The sequence below is a fragment of the Strongylocentrotus purpuratus genome, unplaced genomic scaffold (assembly GCF_000002235.5).
Source record: "Strongylocentrotus purpuratus isolate Spur 01 unplaced genomic scaffold, Spur_5.0 spur5_scaffold_3, whole genome shotgun sequence".
Taxonomy (NCBI): domain Eukaryota; kingdom Metazoa; phylum Echinodermata; class Echinoidea; order Camarodonta; family Strongylocentrotidae; genus Strongylocentrotus; species Strongylocentrotus purpuratus.
The window spans coordinates 7,379,504-7,399,584 of record NW_022145609.1 but is presented as its reverse complement, the minus strand read 5'-3'; the positions used below and the strand labels follow the sequence as shown (position 1 = coordinate 7,399,584).

General features: G+C 35.5%; 1 protein-coding gene across 1 annotated transcript in view; it reads right to left on the bottom strand.

The window, feature by feature from the left end:
* The window catches only part of LOC105442195 (arrestin domain-containing protein 2-like), a 39,617-nt gene extending 20,038 nt beyond the window's left edge, over positions 1-19,579 (bottom strand). The window contains exons 1-3 of the mRNA XM_011674087.2: positions 19,206-19,579; positions 9,316-9,960; positions 8,146-8,483 (exon numbers count right to left, since the gene is read on the bottom strand). Coding sequence (XP_011672389.1) covers positions 8,146-8,272 — 127 coding nt within the window. The 5' untranslated portion in view covers positions 8,273-8,483; positions 9,316-9,960; positions 19,206-19,579. The remainder of the gene's footprint in view (positions 1-8,145; positions 8,484-9,315; positions 9,961-19,205) is intronic.
* Between the last annotated feature and the right edge of the window lie 502 nt (positions 19,580-20,081).

Sequence of the window (20,081 nt, the reverse complement as noted above, 5' to 3'; positions counted from 1 at the left end):
CATATTCACTAAAGCACTCGCAAACATGTATTATGTGTATAATAGTACAGCATAAATATAATCTGATACGTAATAATATCTCATCTCAGGTAGAACAAAAATGAAGCAGTCTTCTTTCTTTCATTTGTAATAACATAACAGTTCGCTTTTCCCTGTTTTTTTTTTCTTCAGTTTCGTACGTAAAAACCAGTTGGAATTAATATGGGGGCGAAAAAACACACAACCAGAACGAGCAAACAAAAAGCCATCACTGTCTGATACCACTTTTGTAATTATCATGAATTTTACATCTTACGTTTCATTTCTACTTATCTCGTTCTTTGGTTACTGATGTAGCAGAAACATGATAATTTCTATCTATCTCATTCTTTGGTTACTGATGTAGCAGAAATATTTCTACTTATCTCGTTCTTTGGTTACTGATGTAGCAGAAACATGATCATTTCATATTCACAAGTTTGAGATATTATAAAACGATCGCAACTCCTTTCTAAAAATCAACCTAAGGCGTTTTCAATAGTCTTCTGCATCACCTATTGAAATATTTGCGAACAAGACAATGATGTATTACGTAATACCAACATTATTTCTTTGGGACATACAAGAGAGGGTATTGAAATTTTACTTGAGTAGATTTCTCGAAGATAGTTGCGATCTTGGTTAATGTCAGTGTAGATGATAATTATATACCTTTATATGTCATTTGTATTGACCAGGTTGAACTCTCTTACAAAACTTGAAAACGAAGAAGAAGATAAAATCATCCATGGTACATCTGTCCACACAATGCAAAATGAAAGAAAACCAGGAATATCTTTGGTCTATAGAAAAGCTACATATAAACATTCTACATTCAAACGTGGAAAACGCACATGTTTTTTCCGCGTCGGATTAAAAAATAAAGCTACTCAAAATGTTTACGTTTGACATTTATCATTATCCCTTCTTTATCGGTTTAAATCACTAAGCTGCACAAAGCCCCCCCCCCCCCCCCAGCTTTAAATTTGACGTAAAACAAATTGTAAACTAGAATCATCTACCCCAGTCAGCGAGATCTCATGGGAAAATTAGAGCCCTACATTAGTCAGGATGGGGGTATCATACATAAAATGTTAGAAATATGTGCCTTTTTACAGTTGAAGAGAACATTAACAAAGAACTACAACTGCGTAAGTGATTGTTGTCACCCACGGAAGCAGCCAGCACTAGCAGCAGCAAAAAAAAAAAAAAAACATGGACACAATTACTGTTTTGAACTCATGCTATTTCACTGAAGTCCGGATTATTTATAAACGTGATATCTTCAAATCTCAGGGCAAAATACGATGACGAATCATCGGTTATTTATGTTTTCTGCAGTGTCTTTCTAAAGATGAAAACAAATAAATTGTTATTACCAGTTTATATTTGTTCGTTCAAAAATAGGCATCACCGTTGATACGATGTTTATCTGATTTAGTCTGCATAATACCACTTCACCGTGCGATGCAATCTAAGTTCACCTTATTTTGCACATAAACACAAGTTTTGTATTGCTTGAAGGCAAGGCCGTTGCTTGAATAGATAATTATGTTGATTTTAGGTCATTACGTAGGATTTATCATTTCGTGACGTTCCATGGTCATTTGCGAAATGATTTTTCTTTTTTAAAGACGTTTGTAGCGAGCACGTAACACACACACAATTAACTTTGACACCGATGATGTATTTAAAAAAAAAAACGAGTCACTGAACAACATTACAGGTACAGCAGAATTGGCAAAAAACAAGATAACCATTGTAATAGTAGAATAAGTAATAGCAGTAGTAGTAGTAGTAGAAGTAGTAGTAGTAGTAGTAGTAGTAGTTATAGCAGTAGTATCTTAACTGCGATTTAAACAACGGCAACAACAACAACCGTTTTGACTATGAAAACAGTCCTGTTCTTTTCTTTTTTCTTGTTATTACCTTTACAATTTAGGTTAAAGAAACTACAAAGTTAACCCCCCCCCCCAAAAAAAAAGAAAAAAAGAAAAAGAGCGTTGAAAGATACGTTGATTGATTGATTTTTATTCGACAAGCTTCCAACATACAACAATATACAATAATAACAGATCAGAAATAAGTCAGCTTGAACAGGATAACTGACGAAAGCTCGAGACTTGAAACATCATTCTATTATAAAAATGTATTTGTTGTTATATTCGTAAGCTACTTTTATGCTAATGAACCCTTCTGTTGCCATGAAATCAGTAAATTCCCACAGCGAAACAAATACCGCACTGAATAATTGAAATACACGAGGGTATGAATAAACCTTCAAGGCGTATCTGCTTCTGTTCAAAAGAAAAAAAATGGCACTGTTGGAACTGCAAATAAGCGGTAAAATCATGAATTTATGAATTTCCTTGTGTTTCTTTGGCGAAATGCATTATCATCACGGAGGAAGTGTATCGTGAGAGCGTTATGTATATAGACGAATGTCGGGCTAGCAAACTGTCATGGCCGTCTATCACTAAGGCAATGTGTTGATCATTATTATTGCGACTTTCGGCTTCAGTGAACTGTAAGATGAGTTGAGTCGCTTCGCATTCTCGTTTCTTCTGCAGTAGATAGGTTTATGAATAACCTTTATTTGTTGTCTCTTTCACGTCGGTGACTATACCTTGATTTAAACGTTATGCAAATTTAAATTCAATATGTTCATGTGACAGTTGGTTCAGTGCACGGTATACGATCACATATCGTTTTCACGGTATGGGTTTAAGATGAGAATGTTTGAACATGAGATGGGGATACAGACAAAGCAAATATATTGTTTCTCATTTTCCCATCACTTTTCCTGTACATGTATTTCATTTCCTCTCTGTCTGTATTCTGTCTATCTCAATCAACCTCCTCAGAAGTATCAGACAGGGATTTTAATTGTGAACGGAGGAGAGCGAGCTACGGGCAAGGAAAAATGTTGGGCGAGATCAAAATGAAATAACAAACCTCAATTGTATTTCTAGAATAATGAGCTACATATAGGGGGGGGGGGGAGTGACAGAGGCTATATATTCCTTGTGGTGACACTTTCTGTATCCATCGACTTCTCTCTCTCTCTCTCTCTCTCTCTCACACACTCACTCCCATCTCTCTTCGCCTCTCGCTTCCCTTTCTCTTTTCCTCTCTCTCTCTCTCTCTCTCTTTTCCCCTTTCATTGTCATGTCTCATTAAATCCCTCTTCTATCTACCCTCGAGACCAAAATGAAATAACAAACATCAATTGTACTTTCTGTATAGGAGCTACAGGAGCTGGGGGGGGGGGGGGGGTGCAGAGGCCTTGTACTCCTTGTGGCGACACGTTCTTTGTCTCTTGTTTCTTTATCCGTATCCGTTGATACTACCTCTTTCTCCTCTCTCTCTCTTCCTCTCTTTCATTCTCATGTCTCATTAAATTCCTCTTATATCTCACCTCCGATCATGGTTACCCTTTCCGTCAATACTCCTACACTATATCATCTTTCCTGCAAAGGTATTATGTAAATGTATGTTATCAGATAGTCAGAAGCAGACTTATGTAACAATGTTTGCAAACATAATGTATATCAATAACAAGTATAACCGATGTTTTAAAAACAATCAATTCGTTTTGATGATATAAATCATTGCCACATTCTAATTTTTAATTAATATATCACTAATGCTGAGTTTTATGATGTATTCAAATTTCTTTATCTATACATACATATGTCAAGTACAGTATGTGGTATGCGTACAGTTAATATCACTACATCGCACCAATGAGAGTGGTGTGTCCAGTAAAGACCGAGTTTAAAGAAGAGATGAAGAGAGAAAATGGAGAGAAATTAGCCTGGACACCGGCGATGAAATATATTGGCAGGAAGGAAGCAATTATCATAATTTCACCAATCAGAATATTCCCACAAAACGGCGGTGCTATCTTTTATGATTCATATGATACAAAATACTCGTCATAACACACGAAGACCGCGTGAGGTGTAATGTTTAATAATGGGCGTTGGCGTTGGCGTATAAGGAGGTTAAAAGAAAGTGGGCAGTTTTATAAGACCCCAATTATTTTAAGAATACTGAGTGTCCATGCCCATGAAAATACGTTTTATGTTCATTACTTAAAAGGCATGTTTTTGGATTCTCTTCAGATGTACACAATTATAATTGAGTATTATGTATCTTTTAATAATTTGTCTAAGTTAGAGAATATTTATTACACTTATAAGAATAACCAAGTATATACTTTGTGATTAATGCTATGTGGCATCGGCAATTAGTCGCCTTCATTGACAATGGATATGAAATATGAACTTCAAACTTTCCATTATCAAAGACCAATTGTATATTAATTAGTTACTTGTACTTATTTCATTTGTTTTGCAAGGTATTTTTTTTTGGGGGGGGGGGGGGGGGGCTGCCGGGGAGGAAGAAGACTTTACAACGACCTATTTATACTAAAATGTATAACTTATCATTTCAGGGACTTAGGGAAAGATATTGGGGTGGCTTCATAAATATAATATATTACATAATTATGTCATAATACATTTGATTCCATGGCTGTGACGAGCTTGATGGTTACATGATGCTGATGATGATGATGGAAATGGTAGACGTACTAGTAGAAGTAGTAGTCATGATAATGATAATAGTACTAATAATGACAACAACAACAATAGTAACAAAAACAATGATAACTATTATTGCCCGCATAATAATATAAATAATGATAATGATGATAGAATTAATAATAATGATAATAAGAAGAAGAAGGGGACAAATGCTTATCACATACAAACTTGGTAGCTCCATACTAGATCTACAAGTAGGCAGGCTTTATCTCCATCGTGTGCAGGCGAGACACTATTGACGCCATTTTGTTTCGAAACTAAGAGCTGTTTCTCTGCCCAGCGGTAAAATAGCGCATTTGATAATTAACGTATTCTTATCAGGTAATCTATTGCATGCGACCATGATAGATGCATCAATTAACTGGATATACGGGCTTATAATGAGGATCCAATCGGCTTGCTCCCACATAATGATGTCGAGAGTTGAGCTTCTTAATGTATTAATGGATGACTCACTTGACATACAGGTGTTCAGTGTACTCTGTATTCGTGTGCATTGCATGAAAGAGACCAATACACGTTTAGATCAGAATTTTTAGCACAACAATGTTGTCCGCCACCTTTCGTTAAATCAACACATTACATCATTCGAATGATTTATGTATCATTTGACTTCTCCGAATATGAATCGCTCACTATTTCCCTTTTTTTCTCTCTCTCAATTATGAGGTCAACGGACTAACATCTATGGAGGAAGATACCTTTCACCATATATAAACTTCTGACCATTTTACATCTGAAATAACATTTTCAATTTTACATGAAGTTTTGAATTTCACATCAACTTACATTTTACGTTTTACATTTCAACCCTTTTAATAAACATGGAGAAAGTTTATAAAATATGAAAGAACTATCTTTCTAGATCACTTATCATAGACACAAAGGACCAAATATTGTTCGAAAATATTGCGATGATTTGAATGATATACATATTTGACATTCGACGTAATATCACGCCCAATACTGTATAGGCCTAAATACGACTGCTATGTGTCTTTGTTTCACTTTGTGTGTGTGATATAAACAAATAGTTCCTGATTAACCCATTGCTTACTGGAACCTGGGGGTCCCTGTGTTAAGCCTATGGGAATGAGAGAATTCAGTAGCCAACGGGTTAAGACGGAGAAAATTGCTTTCAAAACTTTTTTTCAAAATCTGTAGCACTTTAAAATGTGTACGCCTATAGATATCTTAGCATTGAATATAACGCAATTATCGTTGCATTTCTGCAATTGTAGAAATAACAATGCCTTTCACCAACATGCACGACGTAGGTGAAAGGCATTGTTATTTCTTCCTTGCATGCCCTTTTCTAATCATATTTGTTACCCACCGTGCCTCATGCGGGAAAAATATAAAAATGAAAACAGATGAAGGGAGGGGGGGGGGGGGAGGAAAGAAAATAATCATGACGTCAAAGAAGGTAGAAATAAGTGAAATACAGCGAATCATGTAGAAAATCATCGAGGAAGGAGAATTCTATTCAGGATAATACGTGACTTTAGTCAATGGGGATCACTAGCCGAAAACATGTCAAACATATTTAAATATGTCAAACGAGCTTTCAAATTTGAAAAAGATTTCCCTCGTTTTCCTCGTTTTCATGCTCCTTTATCGTACCAATATCTACTTTAAGATGATGATAATGCACGGCAATTACCAATAATCTTGATAATAATGATAATAATAATAATAACGATAACAGCAACATAATAATACTATTTATAATGATCAATATCGATGTTGATGATGATGATATTGATTATAATGATATCAAATTTACTTCTACTACTACTACTACTACTACTACTACTATTACTACACTATAGTTTTGCTAAGGAAGGTAATTTTTTGATACAACAAAACCTCGCCCCCTTCGTTCACTATGCTCCCTCGTCCCTCGCATATCGTCCCCCCTGTCATGAAAAAAAAATCGCTGCCCCTGAGTACTACTACTACTACTACTACTAATAGTAATAATAAAACTCCATAATTGATAACGCATGCTACTAATATTAGCAATTGAAAATAAATGTTTTAAGATGTGTTTAAGGTTTGCCGACAATATCAGTAACCTGATGACATTTATAATTTGACGATACTTTGCCCAGTCCTTGTACACTGAAACATTCGTTGTGTAAAGATTTTACACAACATTGGGTGGTTCACTCCTTATACATAGGGGCTGTGTTAAAATGAGTAACACAAATTACACAACTTCACACTGCAAATTCGTTGTTTAAAATTGTGTATTTTTTTTAAACACAATCCCTATGTAAAGGAGTGAACCACCCAATGTTGTGTCAATTCGTTACACAACGATTTTTCTCTTTTGCAGTGTCGTCTTTGGAAGCGATAATATTATTCAAGATGTACTAATCCGTTCAACAAACAAATACAAATATTTCCGTGACTCTCTTGCCAGGCCTTTGGATTAACCTTTGCAGAATATAAATACTATGACGAGTACAAACAGAAGCGATATGATTTATACTAAATATAAAATCGTGTGAATCCTATGGGAAACAAGAGATACTACCAACCAGAAACTCCTCTGAAAAGATTAGAACTGGAAATTGCCTTTATGTGGAATTATATCGACCGTTAGGAATGATTACGTCGATCAATTTAATTTCATGCAATATTACCTGGCACAACAATCCCATTCGATTGATGCCTGGTAGCTCCTTGCAATCCCAGATGAGCATAGGATACGGTATCTCAAAATGGATTGTGGTAAGAGAGTTTAATTTGCCGGATAAAAAAAAAAAATCCCTTAGATTTTGATGACTTAATGCTTCTGCTAGAGTAGAGAATGAGCAGGAAGAGCAATTGAATCCAAATGACCGGGTAATGACAGTAAGGAGCTCTGAGAACGGAAGTATTAAGTATATTCGAGTATTATTACGAAAAGAAGTTCACTAAACAAATATTGTTAGATACATACAAAAGCTGACATTCACGTAGCTGGCAGACATAATCATATACAAAATACTGTTCATCCATTTGCAACAAAAAAAAAAATCCTGTTATAGTTTAATCAAGAAATAAACCTTATACAAGATGTGTGATTATATATATATTGTTATGATGAAGATGAGAAGACGCATGCTTTAAATCCAACAGTTTTTATTAGATCACGAATTTTCGACCTAAATTACGTCTTTATCAAGCAGTTTTGAAGAAAAAAATACGAATAATCATCCTTATAGCGTTTCTTTTTGGTAATCTATATCTGCATTTCCGTTAAAACTTGTCCATGGGCAGATTTTGTTGTTGTTGAAAACACACACAAACACACGCACACAAGCGTTCACGCACTCTACGCACACACGGTATAAAGCTTCGTGATCTTCAAAACATGACGTTGGAATACAAAGCATGACATTTGTAAACTTGGTAGGATCGATGACTGAGGCTGCATGAGATTTTCAAATTTATACATGTTCGTTTATATGTACATGAAATAGAAACAGAAATGCAGCTAACGAAGGAAAAAAAGACGCCATCTTACCTTTCATGGCAAGATCCTTGGTTAGGGTTAGCATCACGTGACCTCGAAGGGTTTCTCCAGAATGGTAGACTTCCAAGGGATCATCAAGGAAGACGTCGAACCCCTTCACTGCTCCCATGTTCAACATGATGACGAATTGTTATCGCGTCGTCGACGTCGTCTTGAGAAAATAATACATCACATGGGTGTCGTCTGCTTCTACATTTGCGTTTAGTGCGCTTTCACTCCCGTCTAAAATCAATGACGCGTTAGCCAGTAACGACCGTTGGATGTAGTGGAAAATGATAGTAGTGCTTGGTTGGTGTCGTTATCGCCGTTAACGAGACTAGGATTTCTTGCTGTAAATGAAATAGAATCGTAAAGTTAAGAACAAAAACAGAGTCAACGAAGAGCAAGTATTCATCCTGCATGGAAAATTAATCAAGATGAAAACTCATGAAGATATATGTGATAATGTGAATGATATGACGATGCCAGAGTATACATTGTTAAAGGAAACTTCGTACTTTAAAAACTATATCCGAACTGAAAAGTTAAGTGGACGAATTTTATATCAACGGAAAGCTTATAAGCCATAGACTACAAATAATGTAACTGATATACCATTTTAGTGTCTGTCAAATGAGTATCAGCTCTCTGAAAACTCAATCTAAAGCTTTGAAAATCGGAAGTTGTTGACCTAAAAACTTGCTATCGACTTGATGACATCATCTTATGTTGAGTAGGAGAATTCACAATGTCAACATATTATGTCGTCTCTGTAACTTCGGCAAATTTGACACCTATAGATCCGTAATTTGGAGGGGTGCGGGAAACGAGGTTTTAATTTGCTTTTGTGCAATAATGAAAGGATAGATACTTGTTATTACTTTATATTTTTATACTACATACATTCAGTTTTCCATTTATATCAAGTTCTATTTTCATCGGGAAGGGTCTTTAAGGAAACTTCATTTCTCATAATTTAATAGTAAACAAAAAACGACTTGAAATGGTGCCGGTTTTCTGCAACCTCAATCTGGGGAATACTTTAACACCGTAATTATTTTTTTGTTTGATTCGTAGCACTTTTTTGAACTTTGCGTATAATACATTTTTTGTATGTTTGAAAAAATAGCTGCATATGATTATATACAATTTATTTGATGAAAGATTAAGCTGAACAATTACCTTTCCTTCATTTTAAGTAGAGCTCAACATAAGGCCGACAGCTAGAATCTCACGAACATCTTTTTCTCTCTGTGTTATAACAGGACTGCTTAATTAGTGTATTACGTTGAGAAGTCAACTCGCTTCAACTTTTTCTCGACGACCCTAAATTTTCACAGGACGCCTGATAACTAACTTACGACGTCCATTAACTTAGCTACGCTGTAGACAATCTTAGAAACAGATCATCCAATTGTAAGCATTTGTTCCGCGAAGCTGTATAATCCTATCACATACGCATTAGAATGATTGAGTTGAATCCATGGCTTGATCAGATTCATTCCCTGGTAGTCATAAGCACATGGCGACGGATGCAAGCCGAAGAAGGTTACAGACAGTAGATTCACTGGGCAATTATTTGGCTTCCTAGCAATAGCATCTTGCAAAACGAAGACGGAATGCTGTGAGATAAATCCATGCGGACTAGCTTCATTCACTACAATGCGAGGATGAGGTCATTTCTCGAAGCGCCCACACGTGATTTTGTAAGACTTCACGTTACCATGGAGACAACTGTCTGCTTCGGATGGATGGATGCAATGCTCAAGGGCCCATAAAAGGAACGTCTGGGATGAGGTGTAGCGTTAATGCCTGCTTTGTTTATGTCTGCAGTGGAATAGATATCAAATAGAGGGAAATGAACATACAATTTTATTAAAGACATGATATCTCAGATGTTCGACGCTTCCATGCATTATTTATATAATTATGTTGTTCCAGAAGAAAACGCATTGAAGCGTCGAAAATTTGAGTGACATCATTGAATACATCTTTTTCTTCTAAAATGAATTACATGAGCTTTGGACTTATATTATCTCACAATGGAATACAGATATATTATATATAAGCAAGTTCAGTAAAACTGCAATTTCTGATAGTGCTCAACTGTAGGAGCGAATGTAGATATAGGAGTTGGAAGGTTACACTTTATTGGTACGAGTTATACAGACTGTTTCGCCAGAAGGCTCATCAGTTACTAAATACATTATACAATCATGGCGTTACATTTACATTTACATTTACGTTACATTACATTAATGCCGTATCGGGGATCGAACCACGACCTCTGAATTTCAAGTCGAGTGCTTAAACCACTCGACCACGACACTTCTATTAACACTATCGACACTAGTTCTATTAAAAATACCACCATGCTACTGCTAAATATTGGTGTCTGCCATAATCACTCGAATCCTTCAACAAGATGCATCGACTCGAGAACTCTTCAAGGGCCATCCACTGGTAGCATTCAAGACCGAAGTTAAGGACAACACCTGGTCTGCCTACGGTTGACACCAGATGCTCCAGCTAAAGATTACCAGGGGAGTGTTTCCAAAAGACTAAGATCGACTTTAAGCTCGACTTAACTATAGCAGGCCGTTCATGCTTCTAGATGCTCTCACCATTATGATCTTTAGATAAGATGTTTTTCCTTTAAAGCTTATCTGCCATAGTTTATAGGAGGGATTAGACCGCCCTGCAAGGTCACTGGACAGATGGTTATCTCATCAACTCAGCTCTCAGTTAAGATAAGAAAAAGAGGATCATGGGGGACCAATGGTCACCGATTAGGCATTGGTTGTCACATAGAGGGCGCAAGTAGCTACAAGTAGTGCAGTGGGCCTTTAATAATGAAATATCAAAAACTGTACATTCTGTAGATTTGTGACCACGATTTGTACGTCCCTTGAGAGACCAATGGTGATAGCAAACAGTGGCATGAACGGCCTGCCGTAGTTACGACCGACTTAAAGTTGATCTAAGTCTTTGTGAAACACTCCCCTGATCAGCACTTCAAATTGCAAGAGGAGCAGACGTGACACCTGCGCCATCCAGGACTTAAAGGTTTGTGGAGTCGATAGATGCTATTGCATTACACGGACGATCAACGGAAGCTCAGGGGTCAACAAATCATCTACCGTCAATGTCATTTTTCACTAATTTCCCAGTTTTTTTAAACTTTTTCTTATAACTTAGCTTTCTCTTTATCTCTTTCTCTCCCCCTTTCTTTCTCTCTATCTCTCTTTCTCTCTCTCTCTCTCTCTCTCTCTCTCTCTCTCTCTCATTTTCTTACAAGTATGCTTTCATCCTCCTTTACTGACGTGTTTATTCACGCCCTCTCTCCTGTGCTACCCTTCTCTGCCTTTGGTTTCCTTAAGTTTAGGCTACTACATTGTAGGTCTTTAGGCGGTGTTTAAAGGTGTCATAAGAAGGGATTCATGGACAAAGGTGGGGAAATTGTTCGTATCATTTATTACGTCATACCTCTTTCCTACGCGCTTTTTCTTCTTGTAATCCGTGTCCTCTATCTTTTCGCCTCAGCTATTTTATGGGAATAGGATACGCTTATTTTGACGCATAACAATTAGTCAAAGTCCAATAAAAACCATTACTTGACGATACCCTAAGGGCGAAAACTTTTTAAACGATTTCTTCGTGTATGGAGGATCATTATTTCCTGTGTTTGTGGGTTTTTTTTTTCGAACTTCGAGCAGACCTCTATCCTTGTGTACCTGTATATATATTCGTAACGATTGAATCATTTTAGGAGTACTTCAAAGTTTCCTCATTAGAATAATCATCGTTCGTATACTTCCTATAAGTATGGAAGCAGTAATGGGGGCCTAAAGGATTTGATAAGTTCGTGATAACATTTTACAAAACCCCTTTCACAATATACTTCTTGGACTATGACATCTATGAATGAAAGAAAAAAAGAATAACCGATGTGACATAACATACACAACTTGTGTTGAGAGATTTTGTGTTACGGTCTCTATAATCAATAGGTTAAATGTGAAGGATCTTTGTTGTTGTCATATTTGTTAGAGACTATCCAATGACAGTGGTGACGGATATGGAGAAGGCATACATTTTCGTTTTATCATAACCATTCTTCTTGAATGCTTTCCAAAGTGCCTCAGAAATATATAACACAATGAACGATACAACAAAATCCGATTAAATTTCCCAAATATTCCGTAAAATCATGTATGCAGCCGAAGCAGAATAAATATGATTTTCTTCTTAACCCTCAAGTGCAGATCTAGATACCCCTTGCTTTTATTTTAACAAAACGATAAATTATGAAGTTCCATTCCACAAAATTTAAGTGCTTTTTGAAAAGGCCTCGGTCTTGACTAATTTAAAAGAGTGCCACGCATCCTTTGCCAATTCACAAGGCATTGTGTATCGTCAAATACTCCGGCAATATCTGCGACATGGAAATTGTTGCCGCACTTTCTCGCAATTTTGAGAGGGATAAGGTAATTGTGTTGCCATAGCAACGTCGATACTTATCAGTTTCGCCCAGGTATCCAATCTGATTTCTGGCGTCCAGTTAAGGCGCATGAAGGCAAACGTGGCATTATAATGGAAATAAATACAACTTCAGAAAGTATCCTTGTAACAGTAAAATAAAAATAAAAACATGTCACCATTCTGTGCCTCTAAAGTGGTTTGATGTAAATATATCTCGCTCCCATCAATAAGTATTGTATGTAGAAAAAAGGTATGACTTGAGGTCTACGCTACGCATAAGTTATACCAGTATGATTGAAATTGCATTGATGGAAATGTTTTTAAGTATGTCTCAATTTAATATACATATGAATTAATATTATAGTATGAGGAAAATGGATTTTAAATTTGACATCTATATACTTGTAAGAATCAAAAGTAATAAAATAAAATATACACCAATATTACTTTGAAATAAACTACCTGCACCGCCATGACTTTATCGCATAAAAGTGATCTTTAAAAACCAACAGTAATGCATTCGTATTATTACATGTAAGTAATAGTACACTCACCTGATAATCCTGACTTTATTTAGGTACAAGATACATAAATAAACAAAATCGATCAAGATAACATAAAAAGGATAACCATTTCAGTACTAAACATAAAAATAATTTAAAAGACAACTGAGGCTACAAGAGGTTGATTGTTTTTAGTTTTAGGGCAAAGCTTTTTTTAAAATTAAATATCTTTTTGATTGAATATGATAATGGTAAATTTATCCTAATGATAAAGCATCGTACATACGCCTATCAAGAATTAAAGCATGAATATTGTATCGTAAAATAGTAATTTTACCCAACTCGCTACCCCTCGAAACGAGAGAACGTGACATTCAGCCATATTATAAGATTATGATTCGATTTCAATTCAATTTTTTAGGTCCCCCCAAAACATAGACATTTAAATATTTTACACAATTCCCATGAAATATGTATATTGCATCCCTAAGATGCGAACATTCCTAATCCAACAATATAATAGATATATTTTTACCATTTTTAAGAGGGGCGTCCCATATGCATGCATTCATGGAAAAATTATTAGACCAAGCAAGTGCACTGATAATATTTTATATCGAGCAGGGAATGAAATACCATAAAATCAACGTACAATTTAAATAATGTAATATTTTCTTATTCATTTCAATTTATTTATTCCATCGTCATGTAGAAACCACAAGAAAAATAATACAAAGAGCGATGTGCTTTGAAGGTAGAGATTTTTGTTGTTGTATATCTCAATAGAAGCGTGGGCGAATTATTTTTTCCACGGCTTTACATGCATTATAAAAACACTATTACCAATATCCGTGATTGATTATAATGAAGATAAAAATAATATGTATTACCTGTCTTGAAGAATAAATCTTCTATTAACTTTCATTGAATATTTTTGTTAACATTATTCTAAGCAAAATAATAAAAATCGTATTAGCTTCCTCATCAGATTGCTAAATGGAACTTATATTTTAGAAAATATTTTCTTGCTAGTGTATCAAGCATGTCACACGAAAATGGTTACGATTTTGACAGCTCTGATTAGGTTTTTGAAGACATTCATTTTGAGGGCGGATTATTTGGCGAATGAATCAGCTCTTCAGAATCTTATTATCAGTTTGATCTGCTATGATCAATAGAGTAAATCGTCTCTCACTTATTGAGGAAGTTGTATATTTTTGCCATTGTGACATCTCTGATTGAAGTGGTTTCAATGGCGGATTATTTGATATCATCTTCTTGAGAATCTCAATGGTGTCCCCATTACATGTCATGAATGACTTTCAATCCACAAAGCAGTCGTCTCTAAATAGTGGGGTATGACAACCTTTTTTCTTCGTTTACACTCAGACCACTAATATGATTTCTCAGACTTTTATTTTATGACTTCTTCAAGTGTGAACGGAGCATGAATATGTGAGACAAATCGCTTTCTTTTTCAAACTGTGTCACTGCGATCTCTTTTTATTCAATCGATAGATTGTACAAGAGTTTGTAGGGGAATGTGTATCGTTCATTTATTTATATTGCTAGGGGGTGTAACATTGATATGTTTGTTTACCTATAACTTGTTTCGTAAGAGTTACTCTGTTACCTTCAAAAGCAATAACTGGTCATATTAAAAGTAGGTTTTAGTTAGGCTTATAAAACAACTTGAATTTTAAAAAACCAAGAGGGAGGGAATGAAAAAGAGGAGGAGAAAAAAAGGGAAATGAAAAGGAGAAGAAACAATGTTGTGTAATAAACATGTGATCCTTCTATTCAGGATTAAAAAAACCCAATGCTTTAAAGGTACAAGAGACGGAACCCCCCCCCCCCCCCCCCCTCCTGCTGCCTGAGCCTGTTGCAACACTACACGTACTCATAATTTCATGATCTTAATCATCACCCATCGCAGTACCCCACGAATATCTGCATAGCTGTTTATGATAAAAAAACTGACCACCTAGGCAATGGTGAGAGATTGTGGTTTGCTGAAGCCTAACCTGGAGGCGTGATCATCATATGGTAAAGGCTTTCGTTAACCCCCTTCCAAAACACAACCTATTTCCGTGAACTCTCTTTTCATATCATTGGATCGTTCCTCTTTCCCCTTCTCTCTGCCTAATTAGTTTCATTTGTATCTCCCTCTCCCTCTAATTATCGCCTTTGCTTTTTCCATCTCTCATCCCTTTATTCTCTCCCTCCCTGTAATACCTTATATTATGCCTTCTCTCTCCCCCTCTCCCCTCTCCCTCTCTGTCTCCACCTCTCTTCCCCGTTCTTTTTCCTCTCTCCTCCTCTATATCCTTGTCCCTCTTTACCTGATTCTCTATTTTTAAAATTCCTAGCTCCATCTATCTCTTATTGTCTCATCTCAGCTCTCAGTGTCTCCCTTTCTCTCCACTCTCTCTACCATTTCTTATCTCTCATACTTTCTTCAGTGTAAAAGAGGAAATTAAAGGAATACCTAATACTTGACAGTCAGAGAAGAGAAGTGAATGACATGTTATATGATTGAAATTTTTATTCTTCTGTCGGTTCATACTTTTTCATGTTGTATATACTTATGTTTTCGTACGTTATAGAATTTCTACAAATTCATCATTATTTTCCTCTTCTTCCTTCTCCTCTTTTTCTTCTTCTCCTTCTTCCTTTTCTTCTTGTACTTAATATCATTTCTATCATCAGTTTAATGTTGTTATTATTATTATCTTTAATAAGTAGTTCTTTTAATTTTCTTATCTGTCTGTAAATATTACTATTTTAACTTATTAATTTTATACATGGCTGTAAGGGACCCCACTGGAAATAAGCTCTCGAGCTTTCGTGGGTTATCCTGTTCAAGCTGACTTTTTTTTGATCTGTTATTATTGTATATTGTTGTATGTTGGAAGCTTGTCGAATAAAAATCAATCAATCAATCAGTGGCAAGGACACTGTATAATTAATAACTTAGATGACAGCAGAAGCAAGGCACCGTATTTCTACCTCCGCTGTTAATAATTTCTGCATAAATTTAAAACATCTCATCTATTAAAAGATAACCATGTTAATAAAATTGTTTCCCCTCAAACTATGACTGTCCTTGTAAATATCATCATCATTCCCCTTAAAAATGTCTTGTCGAATTTCGTTGAATTGAAGCACTCGCTCAAACTCCCCGGTCTCTTATTTAAGCCATTAATACAGAATCTTCATTCGAGATATGGATTCAGTTAATAGCATTATTTAACTCAGAAAGTCGTGTTGTTGTTTTCTTACGACATCATAATCTGTATGTACAATGATCCTCTCGGTTAGTGCTCTTCACATTACTAACCCAAGGGTGTGTAAAGACCACCGTCTAAAGATTTTCCAATTTAATTCCCGGCTGAGATATACAGTTTCAATATTGTTGTTCGGTAAGCGTTCACCAAACATACAGCTTCTCCACGCATTGATCCAGGCTTAAGTTAGGCATGTCCGCTGAATTTCACATGAACATGGCGCCTAGACCCCCCCCCCCCTTACCGCTAAATCCATAATTCATTATCCTTAATTCCGAAATCCAAAATCCATAATCCATAATCCTAAAGGGAAATGTTATTTTGAAAGTATTTAGCAAATGTATAGTTAATTGGAGATGATAATAGCATAGCCTACGTAACGAGTGACGTAGAGAGTGTATATCTTGCTTATTATATGTCATACGAGTAGTAGTTAGTGTTCATCTGCGCTTATGGTGTAAGACAGTATTATAAACAAGATACCTGGAATTTAAAAGTGCGGGCACGTGGTTATGAGTCGTGACGATCGTGTACATCTCGTGACGAAATAAATTGTAAAATAAGACGACTGCTGACGATTTGTTAGGTCTGTATTTTAAAAATAAACATGACAAACAGAAGCATTTTTAGTATAAAGTATATTTTTAGTAAGCTTCTGAACTTTTCATTTTCTTTATGAATATATAAGGTGCAGTATATTTGACGTCTTGATAATGTCAAAAGTTAAGTTTTTTTCTATTGACAGTGGTTAATGCTAAATACAAAAAAAAATGGAATATGAAGTAGTTTTTTTTCTTCTCATAAAATTCATGTTTCATTCCTCTGTTTCTCTCGCTATATCTACACTGTACGAATCTATTCTTTTTTTTTACCTTCCTTCTTTTCATTTTGTTTCCCCTTCTTCATGTTTTTTTCACACATTCAAGGCGTTGTAATCATGGGAGGTTTTTGTATTCACTTTAGGATAACAATTTTTAAAGTATTTTTTATAATGAATAGTTTTGTAAAAAGTACTTTATGTTTACATCCTCGCAACTGAGACTGAAGTCTTTTTATCACAGTTATCAGATGAATCTACGCTATCTCTGACATTGAAGTGGTTGTATTATCTTTTATCTACACTTGCTCAATTGTCCTTTTTCTGATTTCGTTTGAATTTTCTTTTAGCTAAATAACATATTAATAGAATTAATAATACGAATGATAATAATAGTAATAACAATAATAATGATATTGATAAAAAATAATGAAATTCATTACAAGATTAATCAAACTAACATGTAGGCTAAGATATTTAGAAGTTTGATTAATGGTGGGTGTTTACTAGAATAGTAAGCACGGCATAAATGATTTAACATGTGCTAGCGAAAATGTCATTATGAGCCTTAGATATCAAGCCATCAATTTGTTTTTTAAATCAAAAAAAAATTAATTTTAAGCTAATCTTAGAAGTAGGCCTATCATTACCACATGGAGCCGGCATCTAGGAATGTCGTATTTTCACAATTCAAAATCATTAACACAGGCATTGTTTACTTATACATTCAAGTATTAATGATTTCTCTTTAAACTCTTGAAACTCAATAACATTTTCAATCCAATCTTAGATTTATCTTTTCGCAGTGCATGGATTTGACATCCATGAATTGTTTGCTTTTAAAATTCAAAATCCTCAATTTATACGGTACAGATATGCAAGGCAGATCTACTACTATATTTATATGAAGTTTCAGTTTTTATTACACTGTCGCTCATAAAGGTGGAATATTTTTTTATTATTCCAATTTATGGAATTATTTTTAAAATAATCTAAAAATAATAGATCTAGATAATAGTATACATTCTCAGATTTTATTGAATAATAATTTGCCAATGTGTGTTTTGCGTGACTGCTAAAGCATGTGTATGCTACTATGCTTATCAACTAGGGGACCTATGCCCTTAAGTCATAAATGACAGTAATGAGGATTAATGCCCCACAAAAGGGCACTAATATAGCACATCGACACGGTCTTGATCCTGGGGCCTCACAGTTACGAGGCCATTGCTTTGTCACTGAACCATGACTGTACGCAGCGGGGGCTAGGGTAGGGGGCAGTTTCCATAAATTTAAAAAAAAAAACAGAAAATGCAATAAATTTTCAATAATTTATTGCATTTAACCCCGGTGCCTAACATTAAAAAAATGTATGTGTTCCCATACCTAGAGCCATTATGCATGGCCGTCCAGAGGATTTTTTTATGTTGGGGACCGGGGTAAAATGCAATAAATTATTGAAAATTTATTGCATTTTCTGTTTTTTTTAAATTTATGGAAACTGCCCCCTACCCTAGCCCCCGCTGCGTACAGTCATGGTTCAGTGACAAAACAATGGCCTCGTAACTGTAAGGCCCCAGGACGAAAACCGTGTCGATGTGCTTTATTAGTGCCCTTTTGTGGGGCATTAATCCTCATTACTGTCATTTATGACTTAAGAGCGTAGGTCCCCTAGTTAATGAGCATAGTAGCATACACATGCTTTAGCAGTTCCGCAAAACACACATTGGCCAGTTATTATTCAATAAAATCTGAGAATGTATACTATTATCTATATCTATTATTTTTAAATAATTTTTAAAATAATTCCATAAATTGGGGTAAAACTAAAATATTCCACCTTTATGAGCGACAGTGTACATGTATTTACATTCGATTACTGATGCATTACAGATGGTGCAAATATAGGCATTAACAGTCAACAATACAAACCCCAGAATGTGACCCTGGTGGGTATTTTAGGTAATCTTACTATATACTCACTTCAAACGGTCTCCTTCAACACGTCCACATCTACCCGAGATTACCCATCGACGTGCTTCAAACCAAGAGCTACGACCAATCGAATCTTCCTTCTAACATCTCGCCCTATATTCTTTCCGTATCATGCACTCACTTAATCACCTCTTCCTAAATCATTTCGAAATGATACAATTCCCGAAGAAGCATTCAAAACAAGGCAGGGAAACAGGTCCGTTATCGAATCGGTGATAGAAAGGGAGATGTTTGGAAAGAGAGGGAGTCGTAAATTCTTCACGATGAGAACGAGGAGTAGATATATAACGTGCCAAAATCAACACCTTGTTGAAATGCAAGTGATCTCCTTCTAAATAGCTATGATGTTGGTGGAAGCGTGAGATGCACTTGCCGCACTCGCTTTGCTGTGCTCAGTGAGAGCGGAAGCATAATCACTCAAACGCTTTGCAGTGTACAGCCGATTGCGCATGCGTTCTTTGGTCCTCTTCTGCACGAATGCATTTAAGAGTTAAAATGTTATAAAGCATTTCTGCTGTCATGCAACGTCATTTTCGGATATGTTTATAATCCATTTCCCCAGATTTTATTTTTACCAGTAGGCCTACTATATTTGAACAAAACAATATTATCTGGAGAAAATGCGCGAGGGAAATTATTTCTAGGAGAATATGTACTAAAGATTTTTGAAGAATTTAGAGACATGACATCATAGTTACATGACCAAATTGACAAATTTAAATTCCTGGGAAAATGTTGTGATGTCGACTTTCCCATATGCGGATATGCCTAGTATTCTTGTTTATACTTATTTTCTTCTGTATTTTGTTCGGGTAATATTATGTGTTTATATATATTATTTTGTTTGCTTTTTGTTGATACCAA